General features: G+C 41.5%; 1 protein-coding gene across 2 annotated transcripts in view; it reads left to right on the top strand.

Moving 5' to 3' along the window:
• Nucleotides 1–20,065, top strand: part of LOC132379854 ((E3-independent) E2 ubiquitin-conjugating enzyme UBE2O) — a 186,588-nt gene that overhangs the window by 62,811 nt on the left and 103,712 nt on the right. For both annotated transcript variants that reach the window (XM_059948119.1, XM_059948117.1), the window contains exons 6-7: nt 14,230–14,373; nt 19,948–20,057. In XM_059948119.1, coding sequence (XP_059804102.1) covers nt 14,230–14,373; nt 19,948–20,057 — 254 coding nt within the window. The remainder of the gene's footprint in view (nt 1–14,229; nt 14,374–19,947; nt 20,058–20,065) is intronic.

Raw genomic sequence — 20,065 nt, 5'->3', positions numbered from 1 at the left:
CTGAATCATCACTTAGAACCTAATCCTTTAATTGCTCTGTTTGGTTTTTTGGGTGAGACAGATATACGTTTGAGTTTGATTAAGTGTCGAATATTATCTTTTGCTTCTCTCCTGGCTAGACGTCTAATCCTCCTTAGATGAAGAGATGTTGCCCCACCCACGCATGCTCAATGGATTAATGATATTATGTCCTGTTCAGACCTTGAAAAAATTCATTATTCAATTCTTAATTCGGATATAAAGTTTCATAAGGTCTGGGGACCTTTTATTGAGTACTTTCCTCTTAATTAAGGTTTTTTTTCAGTCCCTTACTTTCAGCTCTTTTTTTTTGGGTAGTAGGCATTATTATCTTCTATTTTCAAGTGTATTTACAGTTTTGGGGGTTTGAATGTCCTGATTTATATTCTCTATATTTTGTTGTGGTTGGTCTGGAGTTTTTTTTTGTTGTGGGGCTTGGGGAGGATACTAACTTTACATGACTTCAATTTGGGTGCTTTCTTAATTATCTTTTTTGTATTATATTATTATTGTATGTTTATTTTGCACTGTATTAATTTTTTATTTTGGTTTGGGTTTTTTAATTTGTAGTGTTGTGGAAAATGCATTAAAAAAATCAATAAAAAAAATAATCATACATGTCAATGACATTTCATGGTACCTTTTAACTCTCCTTGACTCCTTTCCATCTGATATCAGCTTCCTAAACCTTGAGTCATCCTTTTGTAACCTCTCATCATCCAAGATTCCTAAACCTCACCATTCTTCATCCTCATTGGAACATGTTGATCCTGAACTCCTGTCTGTTAGCCTTGAAATGTGTTGACCAAGAGAAATCGAGTTCTGACAACTGTTCCCAAACTATTCTTCCCAACTCCATATAACCATATAACAATCACAGCACGGAAACAGGCCATCTCGGCCGAACTCTTAATCTCACCTAGTCCCACCTACCCGCACTCAGCCCATAACCCTCCATTCCTTTCCTGTCCATATACCTATTCAATTTTACCTTAAATGACACAACTGAACTGGCCTCTACTACTTCTACAGGAAGCTCATTCCACACAGCTATCACTCTCTGAGTAAGGAAATACCCCCTCGTGTTTCCCTTAAACTTCTGCCCCCTAACTCTCAAATCATGTCCTCTTGTTTGAATCTCCCCTACTCTCAATGGAATCAGCCTATTCACATCAACTCTATCTATCCCTCTCAAAATTTTAAATACCTCGATCAAATCCCCCCCTCAACCTTCTACGCTCCAATGAATAGAGACCTAACTTGTTCAACCTTTCTCTGTAACTTAAGTGCTGAAACCCAGGTAACATCCTAGTAAATCGCCTCTGCACTCTCTCTAATTTATTGATATCTTTCCTATAATTCGGTGACCAGAACTGCACACAATATTCCAAATTTGGCCTTACCAATGCCTTGTACGACTTTAGCATTACATCCCAACTTCTGTACTCAATGCTTTGATTTATAAAGGCCAGCGTTCCAAAAGCCCTCTTCACCACCCTATCTACATGAGACTCCACTTTCAGGGAACTATGCACAGTTATTCCTAGGGTTCGGCACGGACTAGGAAGGCCAAGATGGCCTGTTTCCGTGCTGTGATTGTCATATGGTTATATGGTTATATAATATCATGAATAGCAGCGATGCGTCACTACTAGATGAATTCAACACCTTCTATGTCCGCTTTGAAAGGGAGGATATAACTACAGCTGTGAAGATCCCTGCTGCACTTAATGACCCTATGATCTCTGTCTCAGAGGCCAACGTTAGGCTGTCTAAAGAGAGTGAACCCTCACAAAGTGGAAGGAGTACCTGGAAAGGCTCTGAAAACTTGTGCCAACCAACTGGCAGGAGTATTCAAGGACATTTTCAACCTCTTACTGCTACGGATGGAAGCTCCCACTTGTTTAAAAAAGGCAACAATTATACCAGTGCCGAAGAAGAATAATGCGAGCTGTCTTGATGAGTATCGCCTGGTAGCACTCACATCTACAGTGATGAAATGCTATGAGAAATTGGTCATAACTAGACTGAACTACTGCATCAGCAAGGACTTGGACCCACTGTAATTGCCTGTCACTAAATAGGTCAACGGCAGATGCAATCTCAATGGCTCTTCTCATGACCTTAGACCATCTGTCAGGATGCTGTTTATTGACTATAGCTCAGCATTTAATACCATCATTCCCGCAATCCTGATTGAGAAGCTGCAGAACCTGGCCCTCTGCAACTGGATCCTTGACTTCTTAACCGGAAGACCACAATGTGTGCAGATTGGTGATAACATCTCGCTGATGATAGACACTCGTGTACCTCGGGTGTGTGTTTAGGCCAGCTCTACTCTCTATATACCCATGATTGTGTGGCTCGGATTAGCTCAATTACTATCTATAGACTTGCTGATGATTGTTGGTAGAATCTCAGGTGGTGACAAGAGGGCGTACTGGACCAAGATATGCTAAACTAGGAGTGGTGTCGCAGCAACAACCTGGCACTCAACGTCAGTAAGACAAAAGAGCTGATTGTGGACTTCAGGAAGAGTGAGATGAAGGAACACACACCAGTCCTCACAGAGGGATCACAAGTGGAGAGAGTGAGCAGTTTCAAGATCTCTGAAGATCTAACCTGGTCCCAATATATCAATGCAAGTATAATAAAGGCAAGGCAGCAGCTATACTTCATTAGGAGTTTGAAGAGATTTGGTATGTCAACAAATGCACTCAAACTTCTATAAATGTATATTGGGGAGCATTCTGACAGGCTGCATCACTGTCCGGTATGGGGAGGCTACTGCACAGGACCAAAAGAAGCTGCAGAGGGTTGTATATTTAGTCGGCTTCATCTTGAGTACTACCCTACAAAGTATCTAGGACATATTCAAGGAGTAGTGTTTCAGAAAGGCAGCGTCCATTATTAAGGACCTCCAGCATATAGGGCATGCCCTTTTCTCACTGTTACCATAAGAGCATAAGGTATAGAAGCAGAAGTAGGCCATTCAGCCCATCAAGTCTGCTCTGCAATTCAGTCACGGGCTGATCCAATTCTTCTAGTCATCCCCACTCTCCTGCCTTCTCCCCATACCCTTTGATGCCCTGGCTAATCAAGAACCTATCTATATCTGCTTTAAATGCATCCAGTGACTTGGCCTCCACAGCTGCTCATGGCAACAAATTTCACAGATTTACCACCCTCTGACTAAAGTAATCTCTCCACATCTTTATTCTAAATGAATGTCCTTCAATCAGTAAGTCATACCCTATTGTCCTTGACTCCCCTACCATGGGAAATAACTGTGTCATATCTAATCTGTTCAGGCCATTTAACATTCAGAATGTTTCTATGAGATCCCCCGCTCATTCTCTTGAACTCCAGGGAATACAGCCCAATAGCTGGCAGACATTCCTAATATGGTAACTTTTTCATTCCTGGAATCATTCTCTTGAATCTTCTCTGAACTCTCTCCAGTGTCAGTATATCCTTTCTAAAATAAGGAGCCTAAAGCTTTGCACAGTACTTCGTGTGGTCTCATAAGTGACTTATAGAACCTCAAAAGCACATCCTGCTCTTATATTTTGTACCTCTAGAACTGAATGTCAACATTGCATTCGTCTTCTGCACCACTGGAGGTCAACCTTCAGGCTATCCTGCACAAGGACTCCTTTGCATCTCTGCATTTTGAATTCTCCCCCCATCTATTTAATAGTATGCCAATTTATTTCTCCCACCAAAGTGCATGACCATACTCTTTCCAACATTGTATTTCATTTGCCACTTCTTTGCCCATTCCCCTAAATTACCCAAGTCTCTCTGCAGGCTCTGTTTCCTCAACATTACCCAGTCCTCCACCTATCTTTGTATCATTGGCAAATTTAGCTGCAAATCCATTAATCCCATAGTCCATCCAAATCATTGATATACATTGTAAAAAGCAGCGGTCCCACCACCGACCCCTGTGGAACTCCACTGGTAACTGTCAGCCAGCCAGAATAGGATCCCTTTATTCCCACTCTATTTTCTGGTGATCAGCCAATGCTCCGCCTGTGTTAGTAACTTCCCTGTAATTCCATGGGCTCTTACCTTGCTAAGCAGCCTCATGTGTGGCACCTTGTCAAAGGCCTTCTGAAAATCAAGTACACCACGCCTACTGCATCTCCTTAGTCTTCCCTGCTTGTTATTTCCTCAAAAAAAATAGCGGTAGGTTAGTCAGGTAGGATTTTCCTTTTAGGAAACCAAGCTGGCTTTGGCCTATCTTGTCATGTTCCTCCAGGTACTCTGTAATCTCAATCCTAACGATGGATTCCAACCACTTCCCAACCACTGATGTCAGGCTATAGTTTCCTTCCTGCTGCCTCCCACCCTTCTTAAATAGTTGAGTAACATTTGCAATTTTCCAGTCATCCATTGCAATACCAGAATCTATCAATTCTTGAAACGTTATTTGTTACTGCCTGTGCACTTCCTTCAGAACCTAACGGTTCATTCCATCAGGTCCAGGAGATTTATCTATCCTCAGACCATTAAGCTTCCTGAGCACCTTCTCAGTCGTAATTTTCACTGCGCATACTTCACTTCCCTGAATATCCGGTATACTGCAGATATCTTTCAAAATATGCATTCAGTTCCTCTGCTATCTTTGTGTCTCATTGCAATATCTCCAGTGTCATTTTCTATTGGTCCTACATCTACCCACTTTTACCCTTTATATACATAAAAATATTTTTGGTATCTTCTTTGAAATTAGTTTCCTTCTGCATGTTTTTAAAAGCTTCCCAATCCTGTATCTTCCCACTAGCTTTGGCTTCTTTGTATGCCCTCTTTTGCTTTTACTTTGGCTCTGACTTCACTTGTCTGCCACAGTAGTGTCCTCCTTCCATTTGAAAATTTCTTCTTCTTTGGAATATTTATGTTGTGCATTTCCCTGATTTTTTTACGGAAATTCCAGCCATTGCTGCTCTGCAGTTCTTCCTGCTAGTGTCCCTTTTCAGTCAACCTTGGCCAGATCCCCTTCCATGCCATTGTAATTTCCTTTATTCCACTGAAATACCGACAACACATTGGAATTGAGTTTCTCCTGCTCACATTTCAAAGTGAACTCGATCATATTGTGATCACTGTTCCTAAGGGTTCCTTAACCTTAAGCTCTCTTATCACCTCCAGATCATTGCACAACAGCCAATCCCCTAGTGGGCTCAACAACAAGCTGTTCTGAAAAGCCATTCCTTAGACATTCTACAAATTCTCTCTTGAGGTCCAGTACTAGCCTGGTTTTCCCAATCTGAATTTATGTTAAAATCCCCAATAATTATCATGACATTGCCCTTCTGACACGCCTTTTCTATCTCCTGCTGTAATTTGTAATCCTCATCCCAGCTGCTGTTTGGAGGCCATCAGGAAGGAGGTACAGAAGCCTGAAGGCACACACTCAGCAATTCAGGGACAGCTTCTTCCCCTCTGCCATCCAATTCCAAAATGGACATTGAACCCTTGGACACTACCTTACTTTTTAAATATATGTTATTTCTGTTTTTTTGCATGATTTTTATTCTATTCAATATACATATACTATAATTGATTTACTTATTGATTATTATTTTTTTTCTATATTATGTATTGCATTGAAATGCTGCTGCTAAGTAAACAAATTTCACGTCATATGCTGATGATCATAAACCTGATTCTGATTCCTGGTGTTTTTTTTTTTACAATGAATGACTAACTCCAGAGTCCTTTGGGGTAGTGAATTCGAAAATTTTTGTGCTATGTATACAGGTGGCCCCCGTTTTTTGAACGCTCGCTTTACGACATCTCGCTTTTACGAAAGACCTACATTAGCTACAGATTTTCGCTAACAGAAGGTGTTTTCACTGTTGCGAAAAAAAGGCAGCAAACGTCCTGAGCAGCCAAGCTCCTCCCCTGGAATTGCATTCCAGCTGCCATTGCTTAAACACGTGCCTGTGAGCATCTGTGCTTTATGTTGATTTATTTTGTGCATCCATTAGCAAGATGAGTTTTAAAGTATCGGAAAAGCCTAAAAGAGCTCGTAAGGGTGTTACACTTAGCATAAAACTAGACATAATTCAGTGTTTCAATTGTGGTGATCGAAGTAAGGACATTGTCCGCGCGTTGAAACTTTCGCACGATTTATACGCAGAGAAAAAGAATCTTGAAAGCTGCCAATGTTACTGTAGGTTCTGCTGGTAGCAGTGGTCTCTCTTAGTCGGCACCCAATAATGGATAAAATAGAAAGTCTATTACTTGAGTGGATTGATGGTTGTAGAAAGTGTGGTGTTCCATGAAGTTACCTTCTACTTAAGGAGAAGTCAGTAAGTCTTTATAATAAGCCGGAACAGAAAGCGCGGGATGATGAAAGTGTTGCAAAAGTGGAATTTAAAAGTAGTCATGGGTGGTTTGATCTGTTTCTGAAGCGAGGGCAGCCTCATAGCTTAAAGTTACCAGAGAGACTGCTTCCGCTACGTAGTGAAATTTTCGCTACTCTAGACAGTACTGCAATGATTGTAGAAAAGTATTTCAACTTTATATAGGCTGTGTATTTATCATATCATTCCTGCTTTTACTATATGTTACTGTTATTTTAGGTTTTATGTGTTATTTGGCATGATTTTGAAGGTTATTTTTTGGGTCTGGGAACGCTCACAAATTTCTCCCATATAAATGGTAATTGCTTACTCACTTAATGACATTCCGGCTTACGAACTGTTTCATAGGAACGCTGTACCTTCAGATAGCAGGGGAAACCTGTATTAAGTTTCTCCCCACTTGGTCCTGCAGCTATAGTCAATGGTCTAGACTCTGTCAGGGGCAGCAATTGATCTAGTAAACCCTGTTTAAACGAAAATAAGTTTTGATAGGATTTTCACGTTGTGGAGAGGCTAGATTTTCAAGGAGAGGCTGGATAAGTTTCCCTGGAGTGTTGGAGGCTGAGGGGTGACCTTATAGAGGTATATAAAATCATGCAGGACATAAAAGTGAATGGCTTGTCTTTCCATAGGACCATAGAACATTACAGCACAGAAACAGGCCTTTTGGCCCTTCTTGGGTATGTCGAACCATTTTTCTGCCTAGTCCCACTGACCTGCACCTGGACTATATCCCTCCATACACCTTTCATCCATGTACCTGTTTCCAAGTTTTTCTTGTTAATGTTAAAAGTGAGCCCGCATTTACCACTTCATCTGGCAGCTCATTCCACACTCCCACCACTCTGTGTGGAAAAAGCCCCCCCCCCCATGTTCCCCTTAATCTTTTCCCCCCTTCACCCTTAACCCATGTCCTCTTGTTTTTTTTTCTCCCCCTAGCCTCAGTGGAAAAAGCCTGCTTGCATTCACTCTATCTATACCCTTCATAGTTGTATATGCCTCTATCAATTCTCCCCTCATTTTTCTACGTTCCAGGGAATAAAGTCCTAACCTATTCAACCTTTCTCTGTAACTCAGTTTCTCAAGTCCCAGCAACATCCTTGTAAACCTTCTCTGCACTCTTTCAACCTTATTAATATCCTTCTTGTAATTTGGTGACCAAACCTGCACACAATACTCCAAATTCGGCCTCACCAATGACATATACAATCTCACCATAACATTCCAACTCTTCAGTATCTTCAGTATTCCAACTATTCAGTACTTTGATTTATAAAGGCCAATGTACCAAAAGCTCTCTTTATCTGTGATGCCACTTTTAGGGAATTATGTATCTATAGTCCCAGATCCCTCTGTTCTACTGCACTCCTCAGTGCCCTACCATTTACCTTGTATATTCTACCTTGGTTTTTTCTTCCGAAGTGCAATACCTCACACTTGTCTGTATTAAACTTCATGTGCCATTTTTCCAGCTAGTCCAAATCCCTCTGCAAGCTTTGAAAACCTTCCTCATAGTCCACTACAATCTTTGTATCCAATCTTTGTATCATCAGCAAATCTGCTGATCCAATTTACCACATTGTCATCCAGAGCATTGATGCAGATGACAAACAATGGACCCAGCACTGATCCCTGTGGCACACCACTAGTCACAGGCCTCCACTCAGAGAAGCAATCCTCCACTACCACTCTCTGACTTCTCCCATTGAGCCAATGCCTAATTCAATTTATTACCTCACCATGTATACCTAGGAATATTCAGTTGCTAACTATCCTCCCATGCGGGACCTTGTCAAAGGCCTTACTGAAGTCCATGTAGACAACATCTACTGCCTTCCCTTCATCCACTTTTCTTGTAAACTCCTTGAAAAACTCCAATAGATTTGTTAAACATGATCTACCTTGCAAAAAACCATGTTGACTTTCCCTGATAAGTCCATGTCTATCTAAATACTTGTAGATCCTGTCTCTTAGTACTCCTTCCAGTAATTTACCTATTACCGACGTCAAATTTACCGGCATGTAATTTCTCAGATTACTTTTAGAGCCTTTTTTAAACAACTGAACAACATGAGCTATCCTCCAATCCTCTGGCACCTCACCCGTAGATACCAACATTTTAAATATATCTGCCAGGGCCCTGCAATTACGACACTAGTCTCCTTCAAGGTCCGAGGGAATACCCTGTCAGGTCCTGGGGATTTACCTATTCAGATTTGCCTCAAGATAGCAAGCACCTCCTTCTCTTCGATCTGTATAGGTTCCATGACCTCACTACTTGTTTGCCTTATTTCCATTGACTCCATGCCAGTTTACTTAGTAAATACAGACACAAAAAACCCATTTAAGATCTCCCCCATTTCTTTTGGTTCCATATAAAGCCAACCACTCTGATCTTCAAGAGGACTAATTTTATCCCTTACTTATCCTTTTGCTCTTAATATACCTGTAGAAGCTCTTTGAATTATCCTTCAACTTGACTGCCAAAGCAACCTCGTGTCTTTTAGCCCCCCCGATTTTTTTCTTAAGTATTTTTTTTGCAATTTTTATAATCCTCAAGCACCTTATTTGCTCCCTGTTTCCTATACATGTCATACATTTTTTTCTTCTTTATCAGAGTTCCAGTATCCCTTGAGAACCAAGGTTCCTTATTCTTATTCACTTTGCCTTTAACCTTAACAGGAACATACAAACTCTGCACTCTCAAAATTTCTCCTTTGAAGGCCTCCCACTTACCAACAAAATCCTTGCCAGAGAAATCCACGCTTTTTAGATCCTTTCTCATTTCTTCAAATCTGGCCTTTTTCCAGTTTAGAACCTCAACCTGAGGACCAGATTGATCTTTATCCATGATCAAGTTGAAACTAATGGTGTTATGATCACTGGAACCAAACTGTTCCCATACACATACTCCCATCACCTGTCTTAACTTGTTTCCTAATAGGAGATCTAATATTGTATCCTTTCTAGTCGGTACCTTGATATATTGATTTAGAAAACTTTCCTGAGCACATTTTACAAACTAACCCGTCTAGACCTTTAACAGTATGGGAGTCCCAATCAATATGTGGAAAATTAAAATCCACTACTATCACAACTTTGTGTTTCCTGCCGTTGTCTGTTATCTCTCTGCAGATTTGCTCCTCCAATTCTCGCTGACTATTGTGTGGTCTGTAATACAACCCCATTAACTGTGGTCATACCTTTCCTGTTTCTCAGCTTCTCCCATTATGGCCTTGGTAGACAAGCCCTCTAATCTGTCCTGCCTGAGCACTGCTGTAACATTTGCCCTGACTAACATTCCCCCCCCCCCCCCACACCCAATCCGTCTGCCTCTATCACATCTGAAACATTGAAACCCAGGTACATTAAGCTGCCTGTCCTGCCCCTCCTGTAGCCAAGTTTCATTAATGGCTACAATGTCATAATTCCATGTGTCAATCCACACCCTCAGCTTGTCGGCCTTCCCCACAATACTCCTTGCATTGAAATAGACACACCTCAGAAGATTATTACCACCACACACAACCCTTCTATTTGTGACTTTGCATGAACCTTTAACATCATTTATTTTCACCCCCGCTCCACTATCTGCTCTGGCACTCTGGTTCCCATCCCCTTGCAAATCTAGTTTAAACCCTCCCTGCAAGGATATTGGTCCCCTTGTAGTTCAGGTGTAACCCATCTCTCTTGTAAAGGTCCCACCTGTCCCAGAAGAGGTCCCAATAATCCTGAAATCTAAAACCCTGCCCCCTACACCAGTTCCTCAGCCACGTGTTCATCCTCCAGAGCATCCTATTCTTACCCTCACTGGCACGTGGCACAGGTAGCAATCCTGAGATTACCACCCTCGAGGTCCTGCTTTTGAATTTCCTACCAAGCTCTCTATACTCACTCTTCAGGACCTCCTCACTCTTTCTTCTTACGTCATTGGAACCATGTGTACCATGACATCTGGCTGCTCATCCTCCCATTTCAGAATGCTGTGCACGCGATCGGAGACCTCCTTGTCCCTGGCACCCGGGAGGCAACAAAGCATCTGGGAGTCTCTGTCATAACCACAGAACCTCCTGTCTGTACCTCTAACTATCGAGTCTCCTATCACTACCGCTCTCCTCTTCTTCCACCCTCCCTTCTGCACTACAGAACCAGACTCAGGGCCATAGATCCAGCTGCCACAGCTTGTCCCAGGAAAGTCATTCCCCCCCCCCCCCCCCCCAACAGTATCCAAATTGGTATACTTGTTGTTGAGGGGAATGGCCACAGGGGAGCCCTGTTCTGGCTGCCCTTTCCCCTTCCTTCACCCAATTACCTGAATGCTGCTCCTTTGGCGTAACTTTCTCCCTGTAGCTACTATCTATAAATTCCTCATTCTCCGGATGATCCAAAGGTCATCCAGCTCCTGCTTCAGTTCCCCAACACAGTTTGTTAGGAATTGCAGCTGGATGCACTTCTTGCAGGTGTCCTTGTCAAGGACACTGGAGGCCTCCCTGACTTCCCACATCCTGCGAGAGGAGCAATTCCAACATCCTGCCTGGCATTCCTTCTACTCTAAACAAACAAAACAAAACTTACCGGAACCTACCCTTGCTTCTGCCTGTTCGCGCCAAAGCCGTCCCACTCTGCTCCCCCTCTCTACACTGCCCACTGTATATGGTGGTCTTTTCTAAAAACCTTTGGCGCTCTATGTCACACACCTGCGCAGTCTAGCCTCTTTTCCCCGAGCAGTGTGTTAAAAAAAAAAGACTTCTCTCCAAGATTCTTTTACCCCTTCACTCTCAGCCTATTGCTTCAATTCACAGGGTAGGGTAGTCTAAAACTAGAGGACATAAATTTAAGGTAGAGGGGAAATCTTTGAAAGGAACCTGACATAATGCTTTCCTCATAGGCTGCTGGGTATAGAGTGCAAGTTGTAGAGCGGGTTTAGTAACAATTGTTACGAACCCCGCAACTGGGTCACTTACCAGCAAAGATAGAGAGGTCCGTTGAAGTCTGATGGTACTATTTTTAACAGTATTTATTAGTAAAAATACACAAATAATATCAATGCAAACATACAGATAATATATGTCGTCAATACTAAATCTAAAAATGCGGGTATAATAATAATCAATAAGAAATAAGCTCTATCGTTGTCTAGGGGATAATGTATTGTCCGCTGGAAATATAAAAGTCACTCAGTTCATTCAGGCTACAACCTTTGGTTGGAGAGAGACAGATTTTAGAAATTTGCCGGCTTTCCTTTATCCGATCTTGATCCGTATTCGTCCTTTAGCGAGGCCGTTCCGTGGAAGGCTCGTCATCCGGTCAAGGATGGACACACACACAAGTCCCCACCGGTCTCGTACGTTTCTCCTGGTGCGCCTGAAGGGGTTGTTCCCCAGATCCCCCTTTTATCCTTACTCACGGGGTCTCAGATGTCAATCAGGTTGGGATGATGCAATCCCTCAAACAGCCCACTCTGGTCATCTCCTGAGGGCTTCAATGAATAGTATATTACTCAATACACAATTCCGTCTCCAAGAGACGATGGCCGTTATCCGTGGCTTTGTCTCAATGTTTAAAAGACATTTGGACATATAAAGGAAGATAAACAGGCCATGTGCAGACAAATAGGACTGGAACAGGTAGACCTCCGTGACTGAGTTGGCACTGCAGGGACTGTTTCGTACTGTATAACTCTGACTGAACTCCAGAGATCATAGGGAAAGATCTTGGGATTAGAGGGGATGGGATGGGGTAGGTGGACAGAAGTGATGCAGCCTAGAGTAGCTTTTCTGTAGCTGGCAGTTTTGGGAGTAGTTCTTCTAGAGTTTTGGGGAAGATATTGTATCTAGTGTAGTGAGGCTTTGTTCAGATCTGAGCTGGCAACTAATAATGGAGCAATGCTGATATTGGCAGATCAGGTATGAAGATTTGTTCGAAGAAATAGTAGTTAGGATGTATAACAAACACCCGTTTAGACCTAAAGTGAGAATAGCTTTCTGTACTTAAACTGTTTATTATACAAGAATATAATGAGTATTTTTTTACATTGGATTTTTACTTTGCAGCCAAGTTGTGCTGTACCCTTTAGCGGTAGACACCTTAGAGGAAACTGTCGGGGTTTGATTAATAACAAGGGAAAGGGTTGATTAGATTGCTGTTACTGGGCTTAGTAAACTGGAGGACCATCTTCATTGCTGTAGCTTGCCTGTATTCCCTGGTGCAGTTTGTGTGGGAGTGAAGGCACGCAGAAGAGGGGGAAAAAATGGTTCAGTTGAAAGAGGAAAGGGCTGTTTGACAAGAATGTGTAAAGGAGACCGGTGTTGAATTCGTAGTTTCTCTGAGTAATTCTGACACTAGAATCAGGGCTTCAGGGAAGCAGAATCCTGTAGCCCAACTCCTCCATGCCAACAAGTTTCATGAGATTCTGCAGATGTTGGCTCAACACAGTGCTAGAGGAACTCAACAGGTTCTGGAAGTCTGGAAAATTACAAATGTCACATTACGTTTTAAGAAAGGAGGAAAGGAAATTATAGCAACACACACAAAATGCTGGTGGAACTCAGCAGGCCAGGCAGCATCTATAGGAAGAAGTACAGTCGACGTTTCGGGCCGAGACTCTTCGTCAGGGCAAAGGGTCTCGGCCCGAAACGTCGACTGTACTTCTTCCTATCACCAGCATTTTGTGTGTGTTGCTTGAATTTCCAGCATCTGCAGATTTCCAGGTCAGTTAGCCTGACTTCAGTGGTTGGGAAGATGTTGGAGTCAATTAACTATGGGTTTCAGAGTACTTGGAGGCACATAATGAAGCAAGCTAAAATGAGCATGGTTTCCTTGAGCAGAAATCTTGCCTATTAAATCTGTTGGAATTCTTTGAGGAAATAACAGGCAGGGTGGACAAAGGATAATCAGTGGATGTTTATTTGGATTTTTAGAAAGGTCCTTGACAAGGTGCCACACATGAGGTTGTTTTTTAAGAAGACAACCTCTGGTATTACAGGAAAGATACTACCATTGATAGAAGATTGACTAATGACCAGAAAACAAACACTGGAATAAAGGGGGTCTATTCAGGTTGGCTGCTGGTGACGTGTGGTGTTGCACAGGGGTCAGAATTGGCACTGCTTTCTGTCAACAATTATGATGGAATTGATGGCTATGTGGCCAAGTTTGCGGATGATACAAAGACAGGTGGAGGCACAGATAGTATTGACCAAGAAGGGTGTCTGCTGAAGGAATTGAATGAATTTGGAGACTGGGCAAAGAAATGGCAGATGGAATATAGTGCAAGGAAGCGTATGGTCATAGATTACAGCACAGGAGCAGGCTATTTGGCCCACAGCACTGTGCCGAACCAGTTAAATAGCAAATCAAAAACACCCAAAAACTAATTACTTCTACCTACGCCATGTTCATAACCCTCCATCTTCCTTACATCCAAGTGCCTATACAAACGTCTCTTAAAAGCCTCTAATGTATTTGCCTCTACCACCATACTAGACAGCGCATTCCAGGCATCCATGACTGAGTAAATAAAACTTGCTCCTCACATTCCCCTTGAACCTCTTACCTGTGATGTTTATTCCTGAGGACTCTTATTTATTGCATCACTTGCTTCTGAGTGTGTTAATATACGGCTGGAATTGTCAATAAGTAGATGTAACTTAAGCAAACTTAATTATTTTCTATAGAGAAAGGTTTGTGAAAATCTACATCATGAATATTATTTTTGAAGACTTGTTGATTCATTCTTTATATTCTGCACTGAGCAGAGTCGAGTTTTCACATACTGAGTTTGTGCACTTGAAAGGGTCAACATTAATTACATTCATCAATACCTTTCTGTTTATAGGGGCAATTCTTTGATGAATCCTATGGGTTTTATCCAGGACAGATGTTGTTTGGAGCAGCTAAAGTTTTCTCCAATGTGCAATGGTTATCTGGTGTCCGACCTGTACTGAGCAAAAAGAGCAAGTTTAAAGCAGTTGTTGAAGAGGTAAGTTTTTCTGTTAAGTGCAAAGAATGCGTTTCAGTACAAGGTATTGTCATCTGGGTATTGGGTAATTTTATGGGAGGAGACTGAGGTCCTTTAACATCTGCCGGATGATGCTAAGGATATTCTACGAGTCTGTGGTGGCCAGTGCTATCATGTTTGCTGTTGTGTGCTGGGGCAGCAGGCTGAGTGTAGCAGACACCAACAGAATCAACAAACTCATTTGTAAGGCCAGTGATGTTGTGGGAGTAGAACTGGACTCTCTGACGGTGGTGTCTGAAAAGAGGATGCTGTCCAAGTTGCATGCCATCTTGGATAATGTCTCCCATCCACTCCATAGTGTACTGGTTAGGTACTGGAGTACATTCAGCCAGAGACTCATTCCACCGAGATGCAACACTGAGCATCATAGGAAGTCATTCCTGCCTATGGCCATCAAACTTTACAGCTCCTCCCTTGGAGGGTCAGACACCCTGAGCCAATAGGCTGGTCCTGGACTTATTTCCACTTGTCATAATTTACTTATTATTTTAATTATTTATGGTCTTATATTGCTATATCTCTACACTATTCTTGGTTGGTGCAATTGTAACGAAACCCAATTTCCCTCGGGATCAATAAAGTATGTCTGTCTATCTGTTAAATGGATTTTTGTATTTGTGGGTTAGCTCGTTCTCAAGTTTGAATGAGAATACCACAGCGAGGCACGGGTCCTTCGGCCCACAATGTTGTACCAACCTTTACTCTGAGATCAGTCCAACCTTTACATTCTACATAGCCACCCCAATGAATCCAAAGACAAACACTAGAAATGTTTAAAAGATATTCTATAAACTGTCAGTAGTAATTAGCTCTTCTTGAAATGCTGTTATTTTAACAGTTTAAACTGTGTGACCCTGATTAGAACATACATGAGCATTATGTGGAAGAGCATTGGAACAGACTCTCTGGCTGTGCCAAACACAATACCAAATTAAACAAAATGCCTTCTGCTTGCATGTAATCTGTAGCCTTCTATACCTTAATATTCATGTATATATCCAAAAGTCTCCTAAATGGCACCATTGTATGTTTTCACCAGTGCACTGGCAACCTATTCCAGACACACATCATTGTACATAAAAAATTATATTGCCTTATTATACTGAAAAATAATAAATCTTGCCTATTGTTCATTGTACACTGAGGTTGAGCAAGTTAAATCAATAACAATGCAGAAGAAGACCATAAGACACAGGAGTAGAAGTAGGCCACTTGACCCATCAAGTCTTCTCTGCCATTTCATGGTTGATTTATTATCCTTCTCAAACCCATTTTCTTGCTTTCTCCCTGTAACCTTTGTCATCTTGACTAACCAAGAGCCTATCAACCTCTGCTTTAAATATACTTAATAACTTGGCCTCTGGAGCCACCTGTGGCAATGAATTCCACAGATTCACCACCCTCTGGCTAAAGAAATCCCTTAACAACTCTATTCTATGCTTCATAAACCACTGGCTGGGTGTGTAGGTCTTAACAACAATGTGAAGACTTTGGAGAGGATGCAGAAGTTATTTCCAAAAATGATTCTATGGTGGAGGGCCTTCAGGTGTGCACATAAATTGGAGGACTGTGATGCCCCTCATATAGAAAGATGCTTAAAATTGTGAAGGATTTTAGCACTGTAAAGAAATAACAAATATAATTTTAATAATTTTGGTATCAGAAAGGATCTGGCAAGGGAGACTATTACAGTGGATTGGGATAGATTGTTTTCTGGCAAGGGTGTACTTGGTAAATGGGAGGCCTTTAAACATGGAGTTTATTTGTTCCTGTCAGAATAGTAGGCATGGATAACAAATTATGGAACCTTGGTTCTGGAGGTATTGAGGTGCTGGTTAAGAAAAAGTAGGTCCATAGCAGGTATAGGCAAGCAAGAATAAATGAGAGACCTGAGAAGTATAAGAAATACAAAAGAACATGCTTCTGTAGATATATTAAGACAAAAGGATTGGTGAGGTTAAAAATGGGTCCTCTAGAAGATCAGTGGTAATCTATGAATGGAGCTGAAACAGATGGAGATCTTATTGGATTTTTTAAAAATCTGTATTTACTCGAGACACAGTCTGTAGATACGAGGCAATGCAGCAGTGAGGTCATGAACCCTATACAGAATAAGGAGGAGGTGCTTGCTGTCTTGAGGTTAAGTTAGGGTGGATGAATTACCAGGGCTTAACAATGTTCCATCAGACCTTGTGGGAAGCTAATGCAGAAATTACAGCAGCTTCAGCAGAGATATTTAAAATATCCTTATCCATGAGTGAGATGCCAGAGAAATGGAGGATAGTGAGTATTCTGTTGTTTAAGAATAAGCCAGAAGTAATAGGCCAGTGAACCTGATGTCAGTAGTGGGTATTCTAAGGGACTGGATATATGTGGATTTGGATAGACAGGGACTGATTAGGGTTAGTCATTGTGGCTTTGTGCATAGTAAGTCACACTTAAACAATCTTGGGGAGTTTTTTCGAGACAGTTACCAGGAAGATTAATGAAGGTATGGCAGTAGATGTTGTCTACATGGACTTTAGCAAGGCCTTTGACAAGGCCCCGTGTGGTCAAGAAGGTTCAGTCACTTGGCATTCAAGGTGAGGTAGTAAATTGGATTAGATGTTGGCTTCACAGAAGTAGCCAGAGAGTGGTTGTAGATGGTTGTCTCCCTGACTGGAGGCCTGTGACTAGTGATGTGCTGTAAGGATCAGTGCTGGGTCTGTTGTTAATTGTTATCTATGTCAATGATCTGGATGCGAATGTGGGTAAATGGATCATCAAATTTGCAGATGATGCCAACTATGGGGATGTAGTGGACCGCAAGTAAGACTATCAACGCTTGCAACAGGGTCTGGATCAGCTGGAAAAAAATAGGTAGAAACATGGCAGATGGAATTTAATGCATATTACTGTGAGGTGTTGCACTTCGTTAAGACCAACCAGGGTAAGTCTTGTGTAGTATGTGATAGGACACTGAGGAGTGCAGTAGAACTGAGGGATCTGGGATTACAGATCTATAATTCCTTGAGAGTAGCATCACAGGTAGATAGAATCGTAAAGAAAGTTTGTAACACATTGACCTTCATAAATCAATGTATTGAGTGTAGGAGTTGGGATGTTATGTTGAAATTGTACAAGACTGTGAGCCCTTATTTGAAATATTGTATGCAATTTTGGTCACCTACCTACAGGAAAGATGTAAATAAGATTGAAAGATTACATGAAAAATTTACAAGAATGTTGCTGGAACTTGAGGACCTGAGTTATAGGAAAAGACTGAATAGGTTAGAATTTATTCCTTGGGAAATTTGATAGAGATCTACAAAACTGAGGGGTATAGAAAGGGTAAATGTAAGCAGGCTTTTTTGACCAAGGTTGGGTGGGACTACAACTAGAGATCATGGGTTAAAGGTGAATGGAGAAATGTTTAATGGGAATATGAGGGGGAAATGCCTTCACTTAGGGTGGTGAGTGTGTGGAACGAGTTGTGAACGCAAGTGGAGAATGTCAGGTCAATTTCAACATAAGGTATTTGGAATTGTACATGGGAGGTGTATGGAGGGCTATGATCTGGGTGTAGGTCAATAGGTCTAGGCAGTTTAATGATTTGGCACAGACTAGATGGATTGAAGGGTCTGTTTCTGTGTTATAGTGTTGTGACTCCAACTTATTAACAATGCAGTAAGTTGAACATAACATGATGGCAATTGGCACATGAACCAAAATAACATCTTCCTTCACTGTACTAAAAAAAGGCTGGTAATTGAAAGAATTGCATTCGCAGGATAGATGGTAGAGGACAGGAGTGTGAAATGAGTTTGACTGCACTTAAGTGCAGTCAGTACAGAAATAACAAATTGCCTTTGTCTGCAAGCACTCCATTATTTTCAATGGAAGTGCCAAGTGGCTGCAGCTTTAATTTAGGAAAGAAGGAGCAGGAGTTTGGCCATATAGCCAGTGAAGCATCTGAACTCTTTGTGGTCTTGACACCACTTTTCTACCCCAATTCCTTATCCATCAGCTTAGATTCCCCTGTAGTAAATAATGTTGATATTGGTTTATTATTGTCCAGTGTACCACGATAGAGTGAAAAGCTTGTCTTGCATACTGTTTATACAATTCAAATCGTTAATGCATTAAGCTAGAATGAGACAAACCAATGATAGTATGCAGAGTACTGTCAAACCTGCCGAAAAGGTGCAGTGCAAGTAAAGTGCAAGGTCATAATGAGTTAGATTGAGGCCAAGAATCCATTTGATTGTACAAAAGGTCCTGAACCTTGAATGTAATCAACAACTTAATTTTCACTATCCTTTGAGATAAAGAATTGCAAAGCATCAACTTTCTGAAGTAAATTCTTATTTTAAATAAGTAACCTCTTATTCTGAAATCATGTCATAGTTCCAGATTTTCCAAAAGGGGAAAACAACTTTTCTGTATCAATCATCAAACCTCTCCAGAATGTTGTTTGTCTAAAATTACCTATTAACTCATTGTAGGAACTGCCAAACAGGTTACTCTTTTAGTGGGACCCAAGTGGTATGTGATGCTCCAGCTTTTCCTCATCAATACTCTGAACAGCTGTAGCAAGACTTCCCTCGTAAATGTGTCTATATGTGTGTATATAATTGTTATAGTTACACTAAGTAAATAGTACAAACAAAAGCATTAATGTACTGTTCATGGGTTCAATATGTCCCTTCGGAAATCTGATGGCAGAGGGGAAGAAACTGTTCCTGAATTGTGTGTGCCTTCAGGCTTCCATACTTCCTTCCTGATGATATCAATGAAGGGAGGGCATGTCCTGGGTGAGGGGGTCCTTAATGATAGATACCACCTTTTTGAAGCATCATTCCTTGGAGATGCCCTGGATGCTACGGAGGCCAGTGCCTATGAGAGCTGACTGAGTTCACAACTTTCTGCAGCTCATCTCAATACTGTGCATTCAACCCTCTCCCCATACCAAATAGTGATGCAGCCAGTTAGAATGCTCTACCTGATACATCCGTAGAAATTTGCAAGTGCCTTTGGTGACATGCCAACTTTCCTAATGAAATATCTGATCAAACTGCAGTTAAATGTTAATTGAAATATCTAAGCAGTTCATAAACACGGGCCTCTGAATTTTTCTTTTGCTCTTCTGCACTGTGAATGAGGCAGCTTGTCTTTTGTGGACATGGCACCCAGAGCAACATGGACAGATGGTTGGGCACAGTGAAATGCTGCACTGAAAGACCAACCACTCTTTTTCACTCCAGCAATGAAACTTCCATTTTGTAAGAATTGGAGCTATAAAGCAGAGATGCCCATTCTATCTGATGCTTACCCCTTGGTTGCAAACTACATTAGTCTATTTTGTCTCACCCCTTAAAAATAAATTCACTGCTTCCTGTGGTAGTGAGTTCCACCTAATCACTTTCTGGTAAAGAGACTCTTCCTTAATTAGCTGTTGAGTTCATTGAGTACTTCCTTTGACCACTGGCTCTAGAATCTGATTTGTGAAGTTTGTGCAGATGAATCATAATGACCTGAAGTATTTCCTATTTGCAGGTACAAGTGGTGGAGCTTAGAGTTTCTTGGATCACAAAGAGCTTTTGTCTTGGTGGAAGTGAGAGTGTTTACCCTCCATCTCCGCTCATTACACAAGAGAATTTGCCCAGGTAGTGTG

Source organism: Hypanus sabinus, chromosome 23, assembly GCF_030144855.1.
Source record: "Hypanus sabinus isolate sHypSab1 chromosome 23, sHypSab1.hap1, whole genome shotgun sequence".
Lineage (NCBI taxonomy): Eukaryota > Metazoa > Chordata > Chondrichthyes > Myliobatiformes > Dasyatidae > Hypanus > Hypanus sabinus.
Note: the sequence above shows the minus strand (reverse complement) of the source record. Positions and strands in the feature narration are given on the sequence as shown.